This window comes from Monomorium pharaonis, chromosome 10 (assembly GCF_013373865.1).
Source record: "Monomorium pharaonis isolate MP-MQ-018 chromosome 10, ASM1337386v2, whole genome shotgun sequence".
NCBI lineage: Eukaryota > Metazoa > Arthropoda > Insecta > Hymenoptera > Formicidae > Monomorium > Monomorium pharaonis.
This window is the reverse complement of record NC_050476.1, coordinates 16459903-16475649: the sequence shown is the minus strand read 5'-3', so window position 1 is coordinate 16475649 and position 15747 is coordinate 16459903. Positions and strand designations below refer to the sequence as shown.

Below are 15747 nucleotides of genomic sequence, written 5' to 3'. Positions count from 1 at the left end.
TTGGAGCGACCGTACACCAGCCCTTTAAGGTGCTCGAACGAACTTCGGAGAAGGTTTATTCTATCGAAATCAACGGCAGACCTGTCTCTGTATCCGTTAAACGTTTTAAACCTGCTCATCTCGTACCGGGAGATACTGACGATATGCCTGTCACTAGTATTCTTAACACGTCAAATCAAACGGATAAGCCTTCTACGCTTACTAGTCCTTCGCAAGGATCTCTAAAAACTTATTCTGGTCCAAAGAAGAAAGTACAATTTAACTTAAGAAAGTAATGTTTGTGAGCGTTCTACTCATTATATTATAAGCACTTTCGCGCTTCCACAAGTTCCTACATACTGTGTTATTAGTTTAAGTGTTCTCTCGACAACGAGTATTTTTTTAATATTGTTTTATATCAGCTGCGTATACTTTCTAGTTCTAAGCAGCGTTAATGTTCAAAGAATTTTATACTTTATAGCTTTAAGCAACGTTAACATTAAAAATATTGTATACTAGCTACAGTGCATTAACTTGTGATATTAGCCATAATAATAACTTAATGCCTACCTTTTGCGTTAGTTATCAAACCACACTGTATTCTCTCCTTCGTTAACACTCGGGGTGCGTTCTTAAATTCGCAACGGATGTAGCTAGATACATCTGTTGTACAGTTGCGTTCTTAAATTCTCAACAGATGTAGCTGAATGCATCTTATTGTGCATTATTGTGAGTGTTAAGTGTAGACACGTTTATTTTAGTCTAAAAAATCAAACAATACAATGTCATTAATTGAAGTTGATTTTGCAAATGAACCATGGCCAATTATTAAAGACATTGTATCAACAAAAATGTACGAGCGATTTTGCAATGGTAAGTATAATATATTAAATTAGTATAAAGTTAACCTATTGTATAATAGAAACTATTTTTACAAATATCGATAAATTATTATTGAAATAATTTGTTATGTAGATGTGTGAACAAAAATTGCATTAATTCAGAGTGTATTCTTTTTTTTCCAATGTGAAAGAGAAAGATTCCGAATTAGCTGTTGGCATGTCTAGACATTAATATCCGTGTATATACTTAATATATGTATTTTAGTGTAATTAATTAATTATCAAAATTATTTTGATTAAATATATATATATAATGGGAATACTGTTAATGATTATAATTGTTAATAATAAAGCTAAAATAATATCACAGTTGAAAGTATTATTTGTGAATATCGTTCAGTATTTTATAGTTTATACTAATGGAAAACTGAAAAATTTTAGAAAGAAAAATGAAACTATAGCTGCTTTTCATCAGAACTCAAATAATTCTCACTTGTGACGTCATAACTTAGTTGAATGCACATTCTTTTTGCATTCTCATAAATGAGATTGAACTGAGTTTATATCCACAATCTGAGCGATTTCAAATCTGCGTGCTTTACTGAGTCTTGCATATTTACTTTAAAAGTGAGACTATGTATTGCAATAACTTTGTCATTAAAATAAACATGATCACTCGCATGTTTCTTTAAATCACTGAGTAATGGTGCCATATGAGTATAAAATACTCACATTAGGCTGCGTTCAGATTCCCCACCCGAGTGTGTCCAGGTATCATTTTATCCTTGTTATTTACTGAATGTTAAACAAGGATAAAACTACATCTGAGGACACTCGGGTGAGAAATCTGAACGCACCCTTACAGAGTGACTCAATTTCTCTTTAACATAAATGAAAAGCAGCATATAACAATGTAAAAATATTTTATTGTATAATATACAAACATAATTTTCAGATACAACACTAAGTAAGGATTATCACGAGATGCTATTAAAACAAAGAGATATTTTTTATTCACCAGTCTTAGATAAAGGTACCTTAATAGAAATAGATATTACTGGTGGAAAATACAAATATAAAGAGTTAATAACAGCAAACATGTTTCTCCGAATGCATAATGGTATAGAAAATAATATATTTAATTTTTAAGTTATAAAATAAGTTAATAATAAATTATAAACAATTTTGTAGATACTACATTGAAAGAAGATTGGAAAGAAATGCTTTCACTGAAAATGAATATAAAATGTGAAAATGATGAAATGGATGAATTTATCTATATTGATAAAAATAAAAATAATACTTGCACTGAAACACAGTTTCCTGAATGTAGTGAATCTAGTTCATCCACCTCATTTATATATACTCCGTCGGCTTTAGATGATGTTCAATGGCTACTTAAAAAAACGTGGTTTTTCATCGAAGAACGTTTCAAACGCGAAAAAAAGTTTCAGAATCCTAAATCTCATGTTGATAAATATTGGAATGAAATTCTTCAGTTAATGATTAGTAATGGTTATACGGAGTGCAAAAAAAAAGGGATACATGGCTTAAAAACAAAATTTAAAAATCTTATGGTTTCCTATAGAAGAAATGCAGATAAAAGACGAAAAAAGACTGGAGAATCTTCAATAAAATGGCCATATTTTGACCGTTTTGATGAAGTTTATGGAGAAAAGAACAATGTGAATCCACCAAAAACACATTTGGCAAGTACATTTACTGCAACTCAAAAAAGAAAGAAAAATGACATAGAATTGGCTTCAGCAGAAAACAAAGAAAATGGAGATGAGTTAGATTCAGATACAGTTGAAGTTGAAAATGCACAATTTATTGATGATTATACAGATGATTCTTCATCTACTAATGAAAGTACAGTACAAATTAAGAAAAAACGACTTTCGGTAAATGAGAAAATGGTTGAAATATTGGATAGGAATCTTCAAACAAAAATAGATCAATGGCAGGAAAAAAAAGCTCTGAAAGAGTTACAAAATAAAGCACTTATGTACGTAGGTGACTGCATAAAATCTTTATGCAATAAAAAGGAAGACAATAATAATTAAAAATAAGACAAAGACGTGAAGAGGAATTGAAGATAATGGTAAGAATTCAACATATTACATGATCATTAAAATATCTACAATATATTTCTGTATACAATATATTTACTAAAATATTTCTGTTGTAGTATTCTTTCATTGTGTTATAAAAAAGCAAATACTATACGTGTTACGAAAAGAAAGGAGTTCCAAAAAAAAAAGGAGATCAGACACAACGCGGATCCGCGGCGCTCACTCCGGCAAGGATGAGATGAGGAAAAATTACTTGTCGTGTATTAATCGGAAAATAATAAACAAAAAACTATGGTTTTCTATGAGACAGCTCCGTTTAATTCTTGACTCGCAAAAAAATACAACGGCGGGTATTCGCTAACGCAGCCACTTGCGAGTTTCGGCGCGAAGCACGCGCGACAACGAGAGAGAAGAAAAGGCGCGCTTTTTCTCTCTGAGACAGAATTGCGGTCTGTGCTCTGCGACGGTCTAGCGAGTCACTGGCTCGCGAGCAACGGGGTCCTTGTCTCCCCGAACCTCCGGAGGAGTCGATCACACACGGATCCGACTCAAAAGCACGGAGTGAACACGACTCCTCCAGAAGGTCGAGATGTTGACAACAGGCCCCCGCGTACCATCGATCTCACGCGGCTCGCCAGTGACATCCACGGATCGCGGAGGCCGCCGATTCGAGCAAAACATCGAGGGCTCGACTTGCCGCTAGCGAGAGCGCGAGCGCCCGATAATTCGCGTTATTCGCGCTTATTTACTAAACAATACGAGATATAAATGATAGACATGGACTTGAGGTACAAATTATGGAGTTTGGTCAGATACCAAAACAAATGTTTATTTTAACGTTTTTTCTTGCAAGTTGCTCATATTCAAAAATTTCAATCTTCGAAAACGTGCTGTTAGTAATCCAAATGCACGTTCTATCACTGATCGTTTTACAGAAAGTTTAGTATTAAAATTTTTCTGTGCTTGGGTTAAGTGATGATTATCTCGAAAAGGGCACATTAGATATAATTTTAAGGGATATGCTGAGTCCGCTATAATATGTGTATTATTTGGTATCACATTTGGTTGTTCCAAAAAATCAGAAATTGGATTGTTACGCCAAACGCGGCTGTCATGAGACGAACCAGGCCAACCGGCAAAAACATCTAAAAAAATTGCATTACTGTCACATATAGCTTGTAAATTAACTGAATAGAATGCTTTTCGATTAATGTAACTTTGCCGGTAATAACTTTTCTTCTTTCGGGGCTGGAATAGCGCAATGTGTTTTGCATCAAGTACTCCAATTACATTAGGAAATGAATTATTTCCTCCAATATTGTTAAATTCTTCTTTTATAATATTTAATTGCTTTATAGATGGCCATTTTAAATAAACCTCAGCTAATTCTACAATTATGTGAATAATATTCATGAAAATTGAATGGCTATTTTCTTTTGAAATATCAAATATATTCCCAGCCTCTCGAAATGAATCTTGATTAGCAAGAATCCATAATGTCAACAATAAAGCTTTATTTGTTGAAACAGTTGGACGTCTATCATTAATATTTAGTCTTCTTTGTACTCGTCGCATGTGTACTTTATTTCGTAGAATCTGCATTAAAAAAATTTCCAGTTTACTATTTGTACATTATATAAATATTGTAAAATGTAATAAATATAACATTGTTTGTTTTTGTGTGTATGCGTGCACAAAATTTCTATTAATATTTAAATAAAAAATATATATTACTGAATAAAAATTAAGAAATTATTACTATATACTAAACTTATATACTAATACTAAAAAATGAAAATAAATAATTTTAACTAAAATTACCTGAAAAGTTTTTTTGGTTAATCGAAAATGTGATCGAAAAGTAAGATCGTCCATGGAAAGACATAGTTTATCAAAATTAAGTACTTTTAATACGTTTCTTTTTTGTAACTAAAAATTTAAGAAACTTGTATTAAATATTGACTATAAAGGATTATTATTATTGTTACTACTAATGTTGTTATTATTATTTGTTTATTGATTATAATTTTAAATAATAAAGCTAAATAATATTTACAAATAATGGCATAACATCCTCGTATTCATTAGAAGATGAAGACTCTTCAAAAAATAATTGAGATGTAGCTATTGTGAGAAAACCTCCTATTGCTCCTATTTTAGCAATATCCATCTATATATAAATAGATGGATATTGCTAAATAGGAGCAATAGGATTTAATTTATAAATTAAAAAGGATTTACAACAATTATTGTAATGTTTCAATTATATTTAATAAACATTTATTCTAGTAGCAAAAAACATTGACGCAATATTGAGAATTAAAGTAAAGACAATATTCCCAATAATATTCAATATTATAAAGTGGACGCTTCATCTTATTTAGCCAGTTTTTAAGCAGCAATTAGTTCAATATTGGTTTAACGCTTGGTCAATGTTGAATTAATTTTTCATATTGGACATTAATTGAATTCTAATTTGGAATCAATATTTTATAACCAATTTTAGCGTTACTTTCGAAAATATTGAAAAAAACATTGGGCAATGCTGTCCCAATATATAAGTAATGTTTATCCAATATGAGCTCATTGTCAACATATTTTTGCTACTATATAGGATAATACATTTACTAAATGTAAATTACTATACATATAATTATATTACTGTTATTATTACTTTTATTATTATTATTGTTATTATTACACATATATTAATACTATTTATAATTGTTAATAGACATAATTCCTTAATTATTACTTTATATTTACTATTGAATATCTGCGCAATAATAAGATCCGTCTAAATCATAATCAACATGCCGATTTTTTGCCACTGTTATGTTCGCTTAATCTAAAATACTCTGGGTTAGTTTACATCGCATATGCTTTCACCCTTTAACTTTCAGCAGTTTCTTAAACTGGGATGCTAAAAATTGCAAGCAACTTCGGCAGTTCTGCTTGCAACTCGAATTTAAGAACGGCTAAGATTAACTTAAATATCAATTAGTGTGCGCAACCATAAATTAAGAACGGCTAAGTTATGCAAATGGTTGTATCAGGCTGCATAATTGCGAATTTAAGAACGCACCTGGATGTATCAGGCTGCATCGTTGCGAATTTAAGAACGCACCCTCGGAGAAGAGTATGTGGCGACTAGCGAGTTTCCACTCTAGTTTTACGTATTGTCCGCGCCAGCGTGGCGCTGTAAGCAGTTCGTTTCCGACGGCAGTTTTTTCTGCCGAGTCAGTCCGCCATTAGCTCTTGTTATCGACTCACGCCATGTAACCGGCGTCATATATCTTTTAATAAAGTTTGTTGAGTTTACTCCTAGTAAAGTTCATTACCGCCACGACTACCTTTTCTTTACCTCGAAAGCTCGTGGGGACTTCCGCGACGACGCGTAACATAATAGAAATACATAATCCCTATAACAGCTGGGTCAACTCCGGAATATCGGAGTCGGCGCGAGCTCCGAGCGGAAATGACGTACTGCTGAACGTTCGAGAATTCTCCCCAAAAGCGTCGAAGCGGGGCGAACAAATTCTGGTTAGCGACCGGCGCGCGGCGCGGAGATTTCGGCACTCTCGTTTGAACTGTGGTGGTGTTCGGCGGCAGTCCCGCGTTTGCTGTGATATCCGTTTTAGTCCAAAGCTTGTACTTGAAAATAAAGTTATCTATAGTTGCAGTAGTTTTAATGACGGTGTTTGGTTATTTGTCTAACCCGCCCCGCACTAATTCCAAAGATTGAACCGGTGGGCACGTGTGCGCAGCGTGCTCCGGTGAAACGGAGGAACGGGTGAACCCGAAAAGGAAACAGGACCGCCTGAGAACAGGGACGTTGCGGCTAGATAGCGGAAAAAGAAGGAGATTCCGGCCACCAGCGGAATCTTCTAAACGAGCAGTTAAAATTAGTCTTTTAGTTCAGAAGTGGGATCAAGACGTGCGCGCCAAAAGAGCGCGTCGCGCCATTCGTAGTGTGAGTGTGTGTGTGTGTGTGTGTGTGTGTGTGTGTGTGTGTGTGTGTGTGTGTGCGTGTGTGTGGAGCAAGGACAACCGGAGAACGCCGCGCTCGGAGCAATGGGCAGGCGTATCGGGCTCCATGAAATCGAAACGCGTGAACGAACTGCGCAAACCGGACGCGCGGACAAGTGAATTGCAGAGACGGTGCTTGTCCGACGAGAACGGCAGGGGCACGTGGAATCGCGATATCGCAGAGTGTGTGTGTATATGTGAGAAAGTCACTGGAGCTTCAGCATGGCGTCGAAGGCACGTTCCGTGCGAGAACGACTAGAAGCTATGACGGTGGAGCAGCTCCAGCGAGAGGCTGAGTTATGGTATTGAGGCGGTCTCGGAGAAGATAGCGCTCGTGGAGGCCGTCATCGAGCACTTGAGTAGACTTCCCGATGAAGGCACAGGGAACTGCGAATGAGACGACGGAACGAAAGAAAGGCCAATCCGCGTCGACCTCAGAGGAAGGCCTCTTGACAGCAGGAACACTGCAACAAGTCATCGGGTCGGTGATGAACAGCGTCCTTAAACAACAGCAAGAAATGTTACGACAACAAAATGAGATAATGAGGCAGAACCAACAGTTCCAGGCGCAGCAACAGAGACAACTGGCAGATTTAATGCAGCGGTTCGTTGGCAGAAGCGAGAGATCGTCAAGGAGTGCGACGCCTGCGGGAGAGAACGATTGGAGAAGTTCGACGGAGACACCCAGGCGATACATAAAACGAAATACCGGCTACGAGCTCGATAGAAGGCAATGCGGTAAAGTGGCTGGCCACTCTGCTTCCCGAGTTTAGCGGCTCGGAGGAGGAAAATATCAACGTGTAGGTACGTCATGTGGACGAAGCGGCGCAGGTCCATTGGGCATCAGATAATGTTACGCTCCTGGCGACAGCAAGCAAGCTGACAAAATTTGCAAGAAAATGGTTTGAGTCAAAGGACGACGAGGTGTTCAAAACGTGGGCGGGCCTAAAGCAGGAAATGATCCGGATGTTCGACTGCAAGGCGCTAATCCATAAAATCTTACAACGAGTCGAGGCACGCAGATGGAATATGCAGAGAGAGACATTTAAACAGTACGCGATCACGAAGTGTGCACTAACGAGACAATTGGACTTTTCGGCAAGGGAGCAGATTCATCTTTTTGTAAGCGGCATACCTGCTAAGGACCGCTTTATCAGTTAAGCAGGATACAATAACGTGCTTCCTCGATGAAGTCAAGCCGATTCTGGAAGCTAGTGCAGACACGACCAAGAAACCGATGACGCGGTTTTCCCCGGGGCAAACTAAAGACGATAACACCTGTAAGAATTGTGGGAAAAAGGGCCACGTTCACTAGGTGTGTAGAGCGGAGCTCACCTGCTTTCTGTGTAAACATAAGAGGCATCGGATAGCCGATTGCCCGAATGACCAAAGAGGCGGCGGACAGCAGGCATCCAGGAAGTAACCCCCGGCTACCCAGACGGCGGCGAGCGTGACAGCAAAGATGGCGGCCGATGAGGTGGCAGCGGCGGTCATCGAAGAAGGAACGAGGCTGGAGCTGGTAGAGCCGTTGGTCACAGTAACGCAGCTGGCTGTAAAGATTAAGTAAAAAATGTAAGTTGACAGCTCTGGTAGACACTGGAAGTCCGATGTTCTTTGTAAAGACACGGTGCTACGCGGAGTGCTGTGAGGGCAATGCGCTCGAGCCCTCGGATCAAAAGTTGAAAGGACTGGGGGACGGCACTTTGAAGGTCATAGGCGCGTTTTGAACCGGAATCTCGTTGTAATTGTTAGGTAATAATGTGTATAATATAAAGCTGTATGTGTTAGAAAACAAAGCGTTTAAATGCGATATAATTTTAGGATGCGACTTCTTTAGAACTGAGAAAATTACGATTTTGCATAAGCTCCACGAACAGGGGCCACTAGATGCTCGTGTCGACTTGTTCTCCGCTTTACCCTTGTGCGTGGCGAACAAAGCGGAAGACGAGTTCGACCGGATAGTAAACGAGTTAGAAGTAGATTTCGATCTAATAATTAAGAAGAGGCTAGAGGAATTACTGTACGAAGTGCGCGCGATGAAGTTAGAGGAGATAGACGACGGGCACGCGGTGAGAGTTAGATTCAAAGATGATTCGATCTACGCGTTCGCGCCCGGCAGATTTGCTTACACCGAACGTAAAAAAATTAGAGAAATAACAGAAGATTTGCTGAAGCGCGGAATAATTAAAGAAAGCGTTTTGCCTTACTGCGCGCGCGTAATACAGGTGAAGAAAAAGAACGGATAACCAGGCTGTGCGTAGATTTACGTCCATTAAACGCCAGAATCGAGAAAGTTTCCGTTTCCGATAATAGAGGAGTGTCTATCTCGGCTTACGAATAAATCTGTTTTTACTTTGTTAGATTTGCGCGAAAGTTTCCATCAGATTAGAGTGCATAACGACCACACGAGGTATTTTTTTTCGCCCGACGGGCAGTTCGAGTACACCTTCCTGCCCTTCGGATACTCTGAAGCGCCGACGGAATTTTAAAAAAGGTATAGTGTACATTAACGATGTACTCGTCCCGTTCGAAACGATAGAAGAAAATCTACGAATTTTGAAGGAGGTTCTGATTATTCTAAAACAGTATCGTTTTGATCTGAATTATGCGAAATGCCAATTCTTGCGGAACAAGGTTGAATTCCTTGGATACATAATTTCGGGCGAAGGGATTACTCTGAGCTCGATGCATACTGAAGCGGTTGGTAAATTTAAACAGCCGAAAAACCACGAAATGCGAAAGTTCCTCGGGCTGAGCTACTTTCGCAAATTTATCAAAGACTTCGCACTTAAAGCGAAGTTGTTACAGAACCTCCTGAAAAAGAGATGCTGAATATAATTTCGATACGTCGTGTATAAAAACGTTGGAGTTATTGAAAAAAGAACTCACCTCGGTACCGGTCATTGCACTTTATAACGCGGAAGCTGACACGGAGCTCCATACCGATGCAAATGCAGCGTAACAACGCGTGGTGCCCCGTAGGACACTATAGTAACGCGACAAATAACGCGGAACATAATTACCGAGACTGTCCTAATTGCGCACATAAGCGATTGGACATAGTAGTGTAAGACGCGGATAAAATGTAATTAGATCTCGCGACACTTGGAGCGAAGGTTGGTCACGCGAGGTTGGTACGCGTGGTGGAAGTAGATGGCATGCAGGTACTGGACGTGTGCTGACAGCCGGATGTGACGTATCGACCCACATAGAAATTGGCATCCAGTGGATGTCCAATGGACGTCCATTAAACCTCCATAGATCCATGGGACGACTATGTCCATAATGGAAGTCAGATAGACGTCCATTAGAGGTCTAGTAAACTTCCTTAGCTCCATTGGAAGTTTACCTCCATGGCGGAAGTTAGATAGACATCCATTAGGGATCCATTAAACATTTATATCTCCATTGGATGTTTTCTTCCATGGTGGAAGTTAGATGGACGTCTATTAGGGATCCTAATAGACGTCCACTAAACTTCCATAGCTCTATGGAACATTATTTCCATGATGGAAGTTAGACAGATGTCCATTAAGGATCCATTAAACTTCCATAGCTCTATGGAACATTTACTTCCATGATGGAAGTTAGATAGACGTCTATTAGGTATCCATTAAACTTCCGTAGCTGTATGGAACATTTATTTTCATGGTAGAAGTTACCCAGACAACACGCTTGTCAGAATGAAAACTTTAAGAGAACTTTTTTAAGAAAATATTTAGATATCTTGGAAATGATGTCCAAATGGTAACATTTATCAGAGATGTCTACTAAGAGAGGTCTTTGAGATATCTCATGGAAGAGTTTCATTTAAGTTTCTTGAAAATGTTATCCTTACGATATCACAGCTAAATGATATCAGCTTAATGTCTCATAAAAGATATCACAATGCTGTCCGATTTTTGAGCCGACATGCGTGTCGTAGTTGACTCAGAAATCAAACAACACTATAACGTCCTGAATGAGATCCATTTGATATTAAAAAAAATTATCATAAAGATAATGTTTTCAAAAATAACGGTTTGTCTACAATTACTGCGCACAAAAAAATGTACAAAATCTAAATTTATCATGTACTGAACAAAAACAGGATAATGTACTATTCAATTTTTCTTAGAATACCCACTGAATACACAGCAATATAGTAGCAATGGGTGTTTACGATAATGGCTATCTGAGTAATTTTCTCTAGGACCGAAATATATGAAAAGCACAACCATCTACTATCATCATGATTCGTGACAACTCAATGCTGTCCGGTATAGCCAAATCATCACGAGCAAGTTACGAGTTGCGAGTTCCGTGAGTTTGTAGCAGGTAACCTAAAAAGTACGACATAAATAATTTGATTATTACAATTAAAAATAATCTGTTTTTAATGTATGGTAAGATTATTAACTTCATTAAAATAGTAATTATATAACACAATCATGTATTTTTAAAGTATTGTCTAAAGTAATATTAAAGAGATTATTTTATTTACAAATATTTTATTCATTAATTTGTCTATCAAGTTTCTATTATAACGTATATCTAACGCATATCTAACGTATATCTGTTTACAGTATATCTTAATTTACTATGCACTTGTATTACAAATTAAAAAAATTTATTGTAAACATTATTATTAGTTTCACATTAATGAAATATTCATGCATAATATTTATACATAAAGATATATGATTTTTTAAAATAATGATAACACCATGCAACTTATCATTAACAGTTGTTACAAGAAAGAAAAATATTTATACTTAAATTTTTATTTTACTTGTAATCTAAAAAATATTATTAATAATGATTTATTTAGTAATTTTACATAATTTATCTCATTTGTTTCAAAGTGTTAACACCATCCGTTTAATAAAAGATGACTTTTCTAATATATATGTTAATTAATAATAAATAATAACATTTATTGAGAATCAATGTTTAATTAAAATATTATATTAGGTTTTGAAATAATACCGTTATGATAGAAACTTGATAGACAAAATAAATATTTGTAAATAAAATAATCTTTGATATTACTTTAGACAATACTTTAAAAATACATGATTGTGTTACATATAATTACTATTTTAAAGTTAATAATCTTATCATACATTAAAAACAGATTATTTTAATTGTAATAATCAAATTATTTATGTCGTACTTTTTAGGTTACCTGCTACAAACTCACGGAACTCGCAACTTGCTCGTGATGATTTGGCTATACCGGACAGCATTGAGTTGTCACGAATCATGATGATAGTAGATGGTTGTGCTTATCATATATTTCGGTCCTAGAGAAAATTACTCGGATACCCATTATCGTAAACACCCAATGTAACAGCAATGTAACCAAATATAACAGGTTACGTTACTTCGAAATTACACGTAACTTACATGTAAGTTACAATTTCCGACTTAGCAATATAACATGTTATAATTACATGTTATCTAACCGTCACACAGCAGTTACAAAGAAAAATAAAATAAAATAAAAATTTCATTTTTTAAAAATTATTTTTATCAACAGCACATATTAAATTTAAGATAAATTTTTATTAATTAATTAAATTTAAATTATGTTATTTTTTATTTTATTTTTACTTGCCGCTGCTAGGTTTGAACCCGGGACCTTAGAATGACGAACATTGTACTCTACCTGCTACGCTAATTTGACTCATCGATATGGGTACTTGTTATTGTCTACATATACTTATATGTTATAAACTGACGCAACTATATTATTTTTTATAAAAGCAATTAAATTTTGCAAAACATTAAAAATAAATAGCATTAATTTATTTACTTATTAATTTCATTGTTAAATTTATCTTTTTCCATAACCTCAATAATTTGTTGGAAATTGCGATCTATTTAGCATTAATACGCAAGTGAATGATATAGCTGTTATATCGTTTTGGCGTTACAGTTATTCAACAAAAATTGTGTAATCGTAACATAACACGTTCGTATCAATGTTATAACGGAACGGTGCGTCGTAGTTGACTCAGAAATCAGACAACATTATAACATCCTAAATGACAGATCTATTTGATAATAAAAAAAATTATTATAAAGATAATGTTTTCAAAAATAACGGTTTGTCTACAATTACTGCGCACAAAAAATGCACAAAATCTAAATTCATTATGTGCTGAACAAAAACAGAATAATAAATGTATACTATTCAATTTTTCTTAGAATTATGATCTATATAGTTAACCATCTAATTAATCATTTGAACGCTTCAAAGATTAGTGCTAAATAGATCGCAATTTTCATCAAATTATTAAGGTTATGGAAAAAGATAAATTTAACAATGAAATTAATAAGTAAATAAATTAATGCTATTTATTTTTAATGTTTTTCAAAATTTAATTGCTTTTATAAAAAATAATATAATTGCGTCAGTTTATAACATATAGGTATATGTAGACAATAACAAGTACCCATATCGATGAGTCAAATTGGCGTAACAGATAGAGTACAAGGTTCGTAATCTTAAGGTCCCGGATTTAAATCTACCAGCGGTAAGTAAAAATAAAATAAAATAATAATAATTTAAATTTAATTAATTAATAAAATTTTGTCCTAAATTTAGTATGTACTGTTGATAAAAATAATTTTAAAAAAATAAAATTTTTATTTTAAATTGTCATTTTGTCAATCATCTATCGAGGCTCCATGAAGCCTCTATTAATGATCCACACAATGTCTAATAGACCTCTTTGACGACCTCTAATGGAGGTCTAATGGACGTCCACAATGCGGAACTGTGGATTTCTAATGGCTCTATATTGGACGTCTAATGGACGTCCACTGGAAGTTTAAATTTCCATGGCAGACGTCCATTACATGTCTACTGGAGGTTTTACTTCTATGTGGGGAGAGATATCGGAGCATATTGCTGACTCCGAAGCGAGGGAGAACGCTATCCCTTTCGTTTGGGAAGTCTCGTTGGCCTGACCTCCGCTCTAGTCGCTTTGGTAACGTACCTGAAATATACTTATCTAGTGTTAAATTACGGCTAGTTGTTTCTGAATTTCCTGATAATATCCCGAATTCCTGATTCTCGATCCAAAACTCGAAAGAAAAGGAGGAACAAGTTTACAGTTGTATTTCCCGATTGGACACAGTCGCGATTGGACACGGATTCGATTGGACATAGACCCGATTGGACACGGACTCGATTGGACACAGACCCGATTGGACACGGACCCGATTGGACACGGACTCGATTGCACACGGACCCAATTACACACCGACCCGATTGCACACCGATCCGATTGTGCACCGACCCGTTTGTACACGGACCCGATTGCGCACGGGCCCGATTGCATACGGACCCGATTGCACACCGACCCGGTTGCACACGGACCCAATTGTGCACCGACCCGATTGCACACGACCCGTTTGCACACGGATTCGATTGCACACGGACCTGATTGCGCACCAACCCGATTACACACGACTCGTTTGCACACGGACTCGATTGGATACAGTCTCTATTGCACACCGTCCCGATTGGACACGAACTCGATTGAACACGGACCCGCTTGGACACCGACTTGATTGCACACGCTTCCGCATTGCAAATAGTACATGGGTTAGCGACTTCGACGGGGTAGGTGCGGGAGAGGGGCGAAGGCCCCCTTTCACTCCCCGCGCGCGCGCGTGTGTGTGTGTGTGTGTGTGTGTGTGCGCGCGCGCGTGCACAAAGCATTTTCTGCACCACCTAGACCGAGGAGATCTGCTCTCTTATCACCAGCGGAGGGCTTTTATAGCCCCCGTTTGGTGACAAGGGGAGCGGAGACGTGCGGGAAAAAAGATAAGCGGAGGGGACTACGCGAGGTAAGAGGGTAACGGCCTCGTATCTTTATGCCTTGACGGCGAACGGAGGAACGGCTCGTTACATTGTTAATAATAACTTTTGTATTATTTCTAAATGGTTTATAAAAAATGATTGTATAATTAAAAAAAAATGTCTTTTAAAAATAAATTTGTAAAATATTTATAAAAATTTATGTTAAATTTTCTGTGCAATCTAGGTTGTTTTTGCATTATTCTGCGATGCGAAATCGTGTCGTGTGCAATCGGGTCCGTGTGCAAACGGGTCGGTGTGCAATCGGGTCGGTGTGCAATCGGGTCTGTGTGCAATCGGATCCGTGTGCAAATGAGTCGGTGCGCAATCGGGTCCGTGTGCAATCGGGTCCGTGTGCAATCAGGTCGGTGTGCAATCGAGTCCTTGTCCAATCGGGTCCGTGTCCAATCGATTTTGTGTCCAATTGGGTTTGTGTCCAATCGAGTCTGTGTCCAATCGCTTATGTGCGCAATCGGGCCTCACTCTCAATTGACAGGCAACTACCTCTCTTACGGTCACGCCGTTACGCTCCTTCACTCATACAGGAGACTATGCCGAGCCAATCACTATCAAGACCTGGAAAGGAAGAGATGCAAATATCCACAAGAGCTTTGCGTCTTTGTGTATTTCTCAACATCCGTAATACCTTGAGGCGGTTAGTGACTACTCATCGAAAAGATTCATTACTACCAGACGATTTTGATCCAGACTTGGCATCGCCTCTACCACTCATTAGACCAGTGATCAAACTCGTTGTCTTGTTAAGTACCACCAACAGAGTAGGTATCACCAACAACATTGCTGATGGCGGGCGGAATGTTCGAGAATCATTATCGACCTTGTTATTCCTGTCACGTCAGATAACAGCAGCTATTGATTACTATCCACATAGATCGCGGAACGCCTAGCGCGGTGGCACTACTTCATATGATACTTCGACTCATGGCGGCGGTACGCATTACACGTGTGC

The 15747-nt window shown here is 37.3% G+C and overlaps 3 protein-coding genes across 5 annotated transcripts in view; 1 reads left to right on the top strand and 2 right to left on the bottom strand.

Moving 5' to 3' along the window:
- The window catches only part of LOC118647631, a 377709-nt gene that overhangs the window by 265759 nt on the left and 96203 nt on the right, over window positions 1–15747 (bottom strand). The gene's annotated exons all lie outside the window — the stretch shown is intronic.
- Window positions 554–3740, top strand: LOC118647635. Its single transcript, XM_036292893.1, has 4 exons — window positions 554–852; window positions 1777–1941; window positions 2013–2925; window positions 3013–3740. The coding sequence occupies exons 1-3, from the start codon at window positions 762–764 to the stop codon at window positions 2885–2887; spliced, it is 1131 nt and encodes a 376-aa protein (XP_036148786.1). The 5' UTR covers window positions 554–761; the 3' UTR covers window positions 2888–2925; window positions 3013–3740.
- LOC118647644 lies at window positions 4726–9020 on the bottom strand. 2 transcript variants are annotated; one of them, XM_036292916.1, is made up of 3 exons: window positions 8261–9020; window positions 8061–8187; window positions 4726–7389 (listed from the first exon to the last, which is right to left on the bottom strand). In XM_036292916.1, the coding sequence occupies exons 1-3, from the start codon at window positions 8286–8288 to the stop codon at window positions 7188–7190; spliced, it is 357 nt and encodes a 118-aa protein (XP_036148809.1). In that variant the 5' UTR covers window positions 8289–9020; the 3' UTR covers window positions 4726–7187. The 2 variants fall into 2 exon arrangements, with proteins under 2 accessions (XP_036148809.1, XP_036148808.1); XM_036292915.1 differs by lacking the exon at window positions 8061–8187 and having other exon boundaries at window positions 4726–6550; window positions 8261–9015.

What these genes read in the sequence shown, in the direction of transcription:
- LOC118647635 (XM_036292893.1), top strand. Translation starts at nt 762, where the DNA reads ATGTCATTAATTGAAGTTGATTTTGCAAATGAACCATGGCCAATTATT. An exon ending in GTACGAGCGATTTTGCAATG is followed by an intron (nt 853 to 1,776) that starts GTAAGTATAATA and finishes CATAATTTTCAG; the next exon opens with ATACAACACTAAGTAAGGAT. An exon ending in GTTTCTCCGAATGCATAATG is followed by an intron (nt 1,942 to 2,012) that starts GTATAGAAAATA and finishes ACAATTTTGTAG; the next exon opens with ATACTACATTGAAAGAAGAT.
- LOC118647644 (XM_036292915.1), bottom strand. Translation starts at nt 8,419, where the DNA reads ATGACCGCCGCTGCCACCTCATCGGCCGCCATCTTTGCTGTCACGCTC. An exon ending in TATGTTTACACAGAAAGCAG is followed by an intron (nt 6,551 to 8,260) that starts GTGAGCTCCGCT and finishes TTTATTTTCAAG; the next exon opens with TACAAGCTTTGGACTAAAAC.